General features: G+C 33.0%; 1 protein-coding gene and 1 long non-coding RNA gene across 3 annotated transcripts; one reads left to right on the plus strand and one right to left on the minus strand.

Annotated features, from left to right (window-relative positions):
* The first annotated feature begins 393 nt into the window (after positions 1-393).
* On the plus strand, positions 394-9,063 carry LOC126742123 (uncharacterized). Its single transcript, XR_007662492.1, has 3 exons — positions 394-526; positions 8,417-8,584; positions 8,672-9,063. It is a non-coding gene; the product is annotated as an uncharacterized LOC126742123 (long non-coding RNA).
* Positions 9,057-10,522, minus strand: LOC126742120 (sugar transporter SWEET1). 2 transcript variants are annotated; one of them, XM_050448680.1, is made up of 5 exons: positions 10,248-10,522; positions 9,887-10,094; positions 9,554-9,836; positions 9,377-9,496; positions 9,057-9,320 (listed from the first exon to the last, which is right to left on the minus strand). In XM_050448680.1, the coding sequence occupies exons 2-5, from the start codon at positions 10,054-10,056 to the stop codon at positions 9,228-9,230; spliced, it is 666 nt and encodes a 221-aa protein (XP_050304637.1). In that variant the 5' UTR covers positions 10,057-10,094; positions 10,248-10,522; the 3' UTR covers positions 9,057-9,227. The 2 variants fall into 2 exon arrangements, with proteins under 2 accessions (XP_050304637.1, XP_050304638.1); XM_050448681.1 differs by having other exon boundaries at positions 10,222-10,522.
* Positions 10,523-11,211: the final 689 nt, after the last annotated feature.

Below are 11,211 nucleotides of genomic sequence, written 5' to 3' on the forward strand. Positions count from 1 at the left end.
TTTAAAAGTCTTGATTGTCCCAGTTTTTCTCTGATAATATGTATTGTATTCACTGCAAATTACAAAGAGATTAATAAAAATCCTGCATTTATTTATTGCGAACAAATTTTCACGTCAAGACAGTGAATAGATTTTATAAATATATACATATTTAAATTTAAATTTTTTATTAATGATAATTCATTTTTAATTATTTTTTTATTTATTTATTAGCTCGGGTTGTATGTATGTAACGCAAACTTTGAGCTTAATTTTTAATGGTTTCTAACAGTTTGATAAACCTGAAACTTTGCACAAATGTCAAGGACCGATGACAATGCAATAATTTGATAACAGTTTCTCATTATCCTTATTAGGATTCCCAGGATTAATAAATTCTTTTTTTTAGATCTTCTGTAAGAGAGAGAGCTAGCGCGCGATCTGCGCACTCAGAGTTACTCTTACTGATTTCTGGAGTCTACAACTTACTCTTTGGAACTTGTTTGGGCACGCAGCTCTGCACAACGGAGACCAAAATGTCTTTAGGGTATGCATTCTCACCTTGTTTATTCCTTATACGTGCGTGTGTACCAATAAGTCTCATAAACGCAGGTTACTCTAATTAATATTCTAATAATAAGATAATAATAATAGATAATAAATGTGTTTATTAGGACAAAATATGCATTTTCACAAATTTGCTTAAGATAATGTATCTAAAATTAAAGAAAAAATGTAATTGTCCTAAAAGGCTCTTCAGGCGCCCCATAACAAAAGAGTTAAGGGTACTGCTTAAGCCAGAAACTAAGTATTAAACTAATATTTAGCTTGTAAGCTCTTACTTTCCAACCATATTAACTTAAATTTTATAATATTTTAAGTGCCTAAAATTCCAGAATACAACAAATCATTCCAATAGGAAAATATATAAGTATACTGATTGTTATTACAATTTATAATCAATTACAAACCCTCAAAATTGGACAACAGTACATATGACATTCTACATTTTTATAATTAATGTAAAATAATTAAAAGTGGAAAAAAAATTAAGAAGTAAAGCAAATATGTGAAAACTGAAAAGTGACATGAGAGTAAGGTCTATATCAACGGCCAAGATCATTTGAAATTTTAAAGTCAAGATCACTCACCCAACTTTAGCTAGTCGCCTATTTGTTTACAGATTAAAAGTTTTTTAAAGTTTCTTTTAAAAGTAACTAAGGAAGACCTAAGTAACGTTTGCGGAGATAAATAATAGTTTAAAAAAACACGCTTTTATTGGTAATCAAACTAAAAAGTAGACAATAATTTTTAATTACAAAGATTTTTTATTACAGTAGTAGAAGTTTGGAAAATCAATCATAATTAATTACCTCAAATAAAAATCATAATAAAATTTAAGTTATTAACAGAATAACTCAAATCAAAGTAAAAAACGCGGGGTGTATTTTACTTTATTTTCATAAATCTTCTCTCATAGATAGTTGCTAATAGAATAATTGTCATATTTAATACATCGAGCACCCCACGCTTTTTACTCTGATTTGAATTATTCCGTTCATAAATTACATTTTATTCGAGGTAATTAATTATGATTGATTGTCTGACCTTCTACTACTGTAATAAAAACTCTTTGTAGTTAAAAATTATATTCTACTTTTTAGTTCGATTAGCTTGTATTGCCATTTGGGTGTTCTTTTGGTTTTCTTAAACTATTATTTATTTAATACATTGAATTTGTTAAAATCCAAGAATAATTCAAGGAGCTAAAACTGCAAACTAAAACTATATAAATAAAATACTAAAATTATCACACTAATTATTTACATGGGAAAGTTATTTTTTGTTGTATTTATTAACTAGTTAAGATTTAAATAAAGATAAAAAGTAAAATAAAATATATACAAATAATTGACAAGAGTACATTTATATAAACACATTAGAATGGTCTTGAAAATGGGTGGTTAAAATTAATATTTAAAATATAAAAAATGCCCCATCTGACATTTCCTTAGCCTTTAACCCAAACGAAGTATAGATCTCTCTTATAAGTAATAAGTTATATTTAAGTTATAGTCTAAGTAAGATATCTCTTTGCCTGAAAAAATACTCGATTTCTTAGTTCTACACGGATTCCCTTATAACCCGGTATTTTCGTGATCTATTTGATGAGAACAATCCACTAGTATAGTTAGTTCGAATTCGAAAAAAAAAAAATTTTCTGAAAAAAATCCAAACGGGGGGGTATACCCGAAAAATGAAAAAACCCAAACTTTGAAGGCCGATATCTCGGCTTCTATGGGAGCTATCGGGAAAATTCCAACGGTTTTGTCTTAGTTTCGTCCTTCTGAATCCAACGAGACCATCCGCAAAGTCGTAGCTTTTATGATAGCCGAGATATGGCATCATGGACATCAATTTTATGAACATTATTTTTTAGGTTATATTGTCCTAGATTCTCAAGAATTTACTGCCCAAGAACTATAAAAATGTTTTATCCTTGAAGGATTGGCGACAATCATCCCTAAAGTTAAGACCTGCCAGATCTCTAACGGCTTAGGGCATATGAGAATGGAATATAAGAGATAGATTACCATCTTACTAGATTTCTAAGCAGAAAAATATTTTTGCTTAATTTTGTACACAGTATATTAATATGCTGTATCCAGAGAAGTTTTGCGCCAATGAACCTAGACCTATCATAATTGACTGCGTAATTTACATCCCCTAGGTTTCGACATGAGAAAACCATAATGGATTTCTCGTTGTTGAGGACAAGTTTGTTTGCGGCAAACCTTTTTTCTGTGCCCGCATGGAACCCTCCAGAATTAGTGAGCAGACACTATACCAGTCCTACAAGACAAGGTTATTTCATTAGCAAAAACAGTGCATTTGACCGATTGGTTTATACTTGGTATAGATCGTTTACATAGATCAAAAAAATCATTGGTTCCAATATAGAACCCTGAGGAACCTGATTATTTAATACTCTCTTAACTGAGGACGGCACAGCAATTCTGTTCAAATGTGATCAGCAGTGCAATTTTATTTACAGAAAATTGATAGCCATGGACTTTCAACTATTTCTTAGAACCAACAGGGATCAATAAAATTGTATCTGTAATTTGCAGGCAACTCCATAGCTCCTATAGTAATTGAAGGATTTACTTCTAAAGTCCTTCTTCCAATACCTTTTGAAGATGACGGTATCGGCTCCTTAAAAGCAGATATTTTGGATGGCTTCGTGGTGGGTCTGGTAACTGATGCAAAAAGATCTTTAGTCACTGCTTGTGCCCTGTAGTTAAGGGATTTCTTCCTTGCTATGTTAGTTTTTCTTTCGAAAAGTTCAAGGGTTGGTAGTAATTCTTTAAAAGATTTATTAAGATGGTCATTATTAATATTTTGAGTAGAGGTAGTGTTAGTAGTAGCTTGTGGATTTTTGTTTATTTTGGAATTTCTCATCATCTCCTTTAGCGTAGTTAAAGGCATGTGATCTTCAGAGTCATCTGAGTCATAGTCACGTGACAGATTATTGATAGTGCTCACAACGATAACATTTGTTGGTTCCGAAATTATGTTAATTTCCTGCTGAGGCTGTTCAATATTTTCTGGAGGACGTTGAGTTGCTAACGATGGGGCAAACGCTGATTCAGGTATGACACTCGGATCCAGTGGAAACATACCAGTGGCTCTAAATCCATTGACTATATTTTCGGGAGTCATACATTTGCTCCAGACTTTGGAGAAAATATAACCAAAGCGGCTTTTATTAAGACGTCGGTCTGGATGCGTATCCCAACATCAAAGAAGCTCCTGATCCCTATGATACTCGAACGAGCGATAAACAGCCTTGTCCAACGGTTGGAGCTCGTGGGTGGTATTCGACGGCAAACAAAACAGTCTCACTTGATCTGCAGCATCAACGATTGAAATATCTAGGTGGCTAGAAGCTCCGTCAAAGATAAGTACAACCGGTCCTTCTCCGCCATTTTCACAAGGGAACCGGTGGCAGACCATCTTGCCATTCAGGCTTCAATCTTTTGCCCTTAAATATGATCATAGGAGGTATGGAATTCTCTAAAGCATTGCAGCATCCTGCAATGGTCACGTTCTCGGCATGTTCAGGTGCCACGAGATGGATGCGCTTGGCACCTCTTTTCCCAATAATTTGTTGCTGGTGGTGGATAGTCAACCTGCAGCCCTTTTCATCTATATTAAAGAGATTTTGGGGATTCTGTTGAATATTCATTTCTCTGTAAATATCGGAGAGCTTGGCAAAATAATCATTTACTATGAATTTATTGAGCTTTTGAGCTCTCCCAGGATTCATAATTTGAGCTTTCCGTCTAGCAAGATGTGTGTTGCGCTTTAAGAACCCCTAAAGCCAATCTTTTCCTGCTGCACCTTTAGACGTGCGAAACGGGTGTTTAATGTTATTGTCGACACAGAATTTAAAAGCCGATCGTCTCACTAACAGAGGAGTTAAAGGCATGCCAATTTCACACAAACGAATGATTCTTTCCGAAAATTGATTTTCCTGATTTGCTGTTAAAATCTACCCATATTTTTTATAGCGTTTCCAGATTGTATGTGGTTCCGTAGGATTCTTCTCGGAATTTTGTAATGTTCTGCGGCTTGTCTTTGTGACATGGTTTGAGTTTGTATGGCATTTATGACAGACTGAAGTTGCTCTGACGTCCATATTGTACGTTTTGTTCTTTCTCCTGGCATTTTAGGTATCCTTCTGGAGAGAAATTAAAGATAGAAACCTTGACGTTTAATAAGGCCCACCATTTATTCGGTGGGCCTTAATATCCGAATTGGCAATTTTTATTTAAAATCTAAATAATTAAAAACTTATTTACCTTTTTGACTAGATTTTTACATCAAAAGATGCTCTGTGAAACAGAGAATGTAAGAAACCCAAACAGTAGAACCAAAAAGTTCGTTAAGTCAAAAAAATTTACGAAAATGTGGCACACGAGAATTATAAAACGGATAATTTAACACTGTTCCCGCGTGCTGCTTCCTTTGAGTTCCTCATAGTAGTATATCTAAGGAGGGCAGTAATTTAACGTTGTCAGATTTGGGTTATAGTTTTAAATATTAAAGATATGGTCAGTGAGCCTTATTGACCGCCGGGCTTTATTTGCGGCAAATAAAGCCCGGCGGCAAATAAGTACCTCACATGTTGGAAACTACCAACACTTTTTCCTATATTTAAATGTAGATGCAAAACTATATTGAAAAGTATATGGGAGCTTCCTTGCTTTGCATTGTTCCTAGAAATCTTGACTGATATCGGTTTTAATACCTTTAGAACATACATTCTTTCTAAAGCTTATGGATTTTAAAAGGGCAGGTCAGTAACTACAAATCTGGAAGAGTTTCAAGTTTAAATAGGAAGAATGAGGAGACCTATCATTGCTGTCATTTATACCAATCTTCAAAACGCCTTAGATAATACTATTCAGAAAAGAAATTCGTTAAAAATAATACTTCAAGAAATTCGAGTGAGGCTAGGCTCATAGAGATCGCACCTTGAGCCGGTTTTAGTCCTTTTGTATATAAATGAATATCCACGTGTAACTAACTATCTTTTATCTGCTGACAATTTAAAATTCTTTAAGCCTGTTGAATGTGATAAAGACTGTTCCTTACTGCAGCAGCAAATCAGTAATTTTAATAAATGGTGCACCGAAAACTTTCTAAATCTTAATATAAAAACATGCAAAGTTATCTGATTTCATCCTATGAAAGTTTCATATAAATATAACTATATATTAAATGAATTTGCCTTAGAATATGTTGATGCAGTGAATGATTTGTTATAATATTTGACCAGCAATTGAATTTTAACATTACAATGAAAAGTTTTAAAATGTTAGAACATAATTCGTCACTGTAAAGACATAGGGGCGTATATTAAAATTATGCATTTTGAGTTAAGCCACTTTTTATAAATATAATATGTTTGAATAATTATTAAAATAAAAAAAATGGAAAGTTGAAAAAAACAAAAAAAATGTTTGACTTATAAAAAATAGTACTAAAGTATGTAGATTCATGGTTTAAAAGGAATATTACTTGGGTTTTTCAGAAAGGGTTAAAAGCCCCCTTCAAAAAAGATACGCCCCTAAGTCTTTTTATAAAATTTTTAAACCACAACGCCAGTGATAAAAAAGAAGTTTTATCACTGGCGTTGAGGTAGTGCACAAGCTCATTAAATCGTTAAACTTTTCAGAGGAAATTTTGGACCCAGAGGGATGATTCAAGCGGGGTGAAGCAAATTTAGCTTGCATAGCAGTGCGTTTTAGTGTGATACATTGATAATCAATTTGTAGGTGACTGCTTTTAAAATAAATTTCGTCAATGGTTTCTTTTTTCAACATTATTTCGCGAATAATTTTCCAGTCGATAGGATTTCCGTCATCGTCTTTTCTTACTGAAAGAATCTTCAAATTTTTTGACAGCTCTTTAAAATTTAGAAAATCATCGGATGTAAGAGAATGCACAATATAAGGATTTTGGCGCCTTGCTAATCTTAATATCGGTGTTAGCTGTGAGGGTACAAATAAATCACCAGATTTTTTAATTGCAGAATCACCCTCACTCTGACCATGATATGGCTCAAAAAATCGCAGTGAAATGGTTTCTATGTTTTCTGATGAGCTCACCATATGTAATAACATAGATGCTAGAATGGAATTTTTGTTCTGGTCGCTATAGCCATCAGAAAACAAAGAAACATTTTTTGTGCCTTTTTGGTCAAGTTCGTTAAGGTAGATATACAAGCAAGTAGAAATTTCACTAGGACCCCGCTTACTCAAACCCTCATGCCATAAAAACCAATGACACTCTTTAGATTTAATATTGTAAATAATGAAGTTATATATTATATATTATAGTTCGCTAATCTACGTTTATAAAATAACTTGTTCTCGTTGGTAATGGGTAAAAAAATTACTTGTGGGAGATCGAATACAGCACATACTTTAGAAATGTCTGGATCGTTTTTTTCTTGCTGCTTCTTACACCGAACACACTCTTTTTCGGCTACATGCTGCTGGTACTCTTGCTCTAACTCTCTTTTTTTGTCGGGGTTACCCTCTCGGTAGGAAAATTATAATCCGCACTGGTCTTTTTTCGGATGATGTAAAGATAATTTAACACTTTTAAACACCTGGAGATACAGTTGATAGCTAAGGTTGTTATCACTATTCTCATTTGTAAACATGCTATACATTTTTTTAATTGTAAGATCCGGGTGAAGATATTCACGTTTGGAGTTTTTTCGGCAATAGTGCGATTCCATCCAAGGAAATCTTTTAATACGTTCTAATATAAGCTGTCGAATATATTTATCATGTTTTTTTAAATTTGAACATCTACCTCCACGTTTGTCTTTTTCAATAATACCAGTTTCTTTTAATTTGGCTAAGGTATTACGTACAAATTTATCAGTAATGCCTAAAGTATTAAGAAACATTGTTTGGCAGACAGGTATTGGTATTGAGTCATTCCCCGGCAAAAAGTAATAGTTACCTACTTTTTTCCCGTCTAGAAACATGGCCTTTTTCTGTTGTTTTCTGTTTGGTATCTCTACGCTTTACAAATCAAGCTACAAATTCCCTCTGAAGTTGTAAGTTTCCAGTCCCATAAAAGTCATTTAGAATTTTGTGACGTTCTTAATCTGTTATTATTAAACATTTTTTCCCTACTTTTTTACAAAAAGGACCACTACACCTGGGTCGAAGAACCTTCCTGGCAGGTATTTGCTTTTTACTATTGTAACTAAAATATGCTTCACCTAGATTTCTAAGATGGGAAGCAACTTTTTTTTGATTTTCCTTCTTGTGTGCAGTCAAATCTGTCTCTTTTTCCTTAGAATTTCCGTCAACTGTGAAGTCCTCTGGTACTTCTGAAATCTCTTCTATTAAGCTGACTACAGGAAGCTCATGCATGCGCTGACACGTACCATCCTCGGAGAAATTAGTTCAATACAATAAGCGCAGGCAATTTGGACACGCAGCAAATACCTCATCTGATTCTCTGCAATGTGGAACTTCACAGTGCTGAATGTATGTCGAATCATCTTGAAATTCGCACGGTTCGGAGTCGGAGAACAGTTCATTGCTAATACCAAAAACTTTCTCATTACTGAGAGGTATTGTATTTTCTTTAGGTTTTCCCTCGGTTTTTCCACTTCAACACTAGCTGCAATCTTAAGTGAAATGCTATTTGCACCAATAAGCTTCTCTCTTAACTTCTGAAGTGGAAGATAAAATTCCGTTTCATAAAAACAAAACCTGCTATACATTACCATTTACTAACCACCAGAAACTCCCAAAAGCCACTATAAAATAAAATTATTGTAGTAATAAACCTCACCATTAGTCAACACACTCATAAAACGTTTGTTTATAAACTATTTTAGGTTTGGTTGTTATTGTTTACCGGCGAGCACGTTGCGTGGTGTGAGTGGGGCGGAACACAAACGCTACAGTTTTAAAATACGACATATGGGCGTAAGTGGAGTTAAACCCCTTCGTCATATTATATACCGTCCTTACGTGAGTTAGGTCCAAACCTATTTGCGGAATGGGTAGGTAAATAGATACGCCCTTCTAATCTTTACGAGGCTTATCTCAAAAATGGCTTTTTTTTGAGATACGCCCCTATGTCTTTACAGTGACGAATTGTATCATCGAATAGCATATAAAAAAAGTTCAGGACAAGTTCTGCAAATTTCTAGTTCATTAAAATGGGTATGAACAGTCACATTGGTAAGATGAACAATATTGCATTAATTTATGTTCTTTTTAATTTGTTGAATTGTAAAATCTTCTTTTCTTTTGAGTAGAGTTTCATAAAAAAATCCTAACTAGAGCTACACTCTAACCACAGAACAGAAAGAGGAAAAAAATCCTTGGTCTGTTTTCTGTGACTAACTCTTTTATGTTTCTTGTGTTGTGTGGGTTTTTTGTTGTTGTTAGTATTTTAATTTTTTATTAGATGGCGTTTGTAAGTTGTAAATAAATTAAGAAATAAGTCTACTCAGGGGAAAAAAAGAACAATTATTATATAAAACAGTTATATATTTCAACAGAGAAATAAAACTAAAAAAAAAAACAATTTTAGTTCAATTTTATAAAATAATTATTATTGTCATTATTTTTGCCCTCTTAAGCACCTGGAATGAATACGAAGATGAACTTATATACAATGTCACTTTTGAACATTCTTTCTTAATCTTCATGCGGAGCACTACCTTCACCTGGATACAGGAATATCAGTATAAGTTGTAAAACACACAGGGTGCATCCTACCACATTTTGAAACTAAATACAAGAAAAATTATTATTGCAGTTTCATAACAAAATCCAAGTGTACTTACAATAATAAAATAGTTTTGCAAAATTATACCATAGATTAACCAGAGGAGTGTAACAATTGAGCCCATAAAAGTGATTGGAAATGGTATACTTGAAGCATCTTTCTTTGTAATTATTTCTTTCTATAAAAACAGAATTATGACAAATAAAGTCTAATGATAATAAAAAAAACTACTTACCACATCCAATAAAGGAAATCCAAGCAAAATCAGTGAAAGTATAGTAAGGATCATACCAAACCTAAACTCTATCATCTCTGTCTGTTCAATTTCCGAATATCCAAGCAAAATGGCCAAAAAAGCCACTGCATACCCAACAGGCTTTAGCACCTCATTGCTTTTATTTTCCGCATACTTATAATAAACCATCAAGTATAAAAAGTTTAAAATAACAGCTGCTATATTAACTTTTATCATTGCCTCATCTTTTAAGAGGTAACCAAACTTCAAATTTAAAAGGCCGCTAAAATCACAGTTTGTTTTTAAAAATTTAATTGATCGTTAATAACTTACATTGTTGCACCACCAATGAACAAATTGGCATTAAATCCTCGAGTTGTCCCTTTTTTATAAATATCCTTGCATATAAGAGATCCCGAGAAGAATTGGACGATAGTAACCCAAGTGGCCAGCTCAGCCACCAAAGATTTGTAAGGTTGTAAGGTTTGCGAAAGCCCTTCCATATTGCAGCAACTTTGATCGGCACTAATATTCTTCCACACTATGTAATTGAAACCATATTATCAATTAATTTAACAGAGGGAAACTCAAGGACATTTCTGTTAATTCTTTAGCAGAGCATTGTTTTAAATATTTTGTGAATTAAAGTGCATATACAAGAGGCTTACCAAGCGTTTAATAATTGTGATTTTACCTTAATACTGAATGACTTGGTGGTGAATAAGCGCTAAGTCAGCACTATAAGAGATTCTTTCAAAATGCCGAATAGTTTGACACGTAAACACGAAATTATTTACTTTAATTATTACGCAAGAAGGTACAAAGTTGTCCGTCATGATTTTTAATTTTTTTTTTCTCATCTTGCTATGGGTAATTAGGTTTTAATTGATTTAGAAAAATAAACATGACGATAACTAACCCCATTATCTCTTCTAATAAAAATGAAAATAAATTTGATTTCACGTAAACATAACCAAACTAACCTTATTACCCGGACATTAATGGTTTTTTAATTTTTTATATCCACTCAACAAAACATATGTTGCATTGGCGGGAAAGTTTGCTTATGTTAACGGTTTTAGTACATGTTAGTCCTGGTACATGTACTCTTTGTACCGCGGCTTGAGTTAATAAAAAATAAATTAAAATGTGATAAAGCATTATTTCTTATAAATAAATTTTAATTAAATAATGTGTAAACATAACCTAAAAATCTATGCTATTGAATGGTACGACGGACATTTAATGATTTAAAGAAAAATTACGATGTATAAGAACCGCATGTTCCTACTGGTTATTTTAAATTGGCAAGAAAGTTTATAAAGTTGAAATCGAAAAGTTGGAAAAATTAAGCGTCTCTTTAATCTCTTTAATTTATAAGCAATAAATTAAAATTCGGTAAGGCATTATCTCCTATAGAGAAATGTTAATTATGTAAATATAACCTTAGCTTGTCTTTCCACGAACTTAGCGACGTTGGAACACTTACGTCATTATTGTCAAATACTGCTGGGACATCGCAATGAAACGTCGATGTTGACTATTGATGCTGACATCGAAAGGTAAAATCGATACCTTATAAACATCGGTTGACCGACTTAATCAAAATTAAATAATAAACACTTCAGAAATTGAAACTAAGCGAATAGTCTGGGTCT

Source organism: Anthonomus grandis, chromosome 11 (genome assembly GCF_022605725.1).
Source record: "Anthonomus grandis grandis chromosome 11, icAntGran1.3, whole genome shotgun sequence".
In the NCBI taxonomy this organism is placed as follows: Eukaryota; Metazoa; Arthropoda; class Insecta; order Coleoptera; family Curculionidae; genus Anthonomus; species Anthonomus grandis.

What these genes read in the sequence shown, in the direction of transcription:
- LOC126742120 (XM_050448680.1), bottom strand. Translation starts at nt 10,056, where the DNA reads ATGGAAGGGCTTTCGCAAACCTTACAACCTTACAAATCTTTGGTGGCT. An exon ending in TTCATTGGTGGTGCAACAAT is followed by an intron (nt 9,837 to 9,886) that starts GTAAGTTATTAA and finishes CTGTGATTTTAG; the next exon opens with CGGCCTTTTAAATTTGAAGT. An exon ending in TGCAAAACTATTTTATTATT is followed by an intron (nt 9,321 to 9,376) that starts GTAAGTACACTT and finishes TCTTGTATTTAG; the next exon opens with TTTCAAAATGTGGTAGGATG.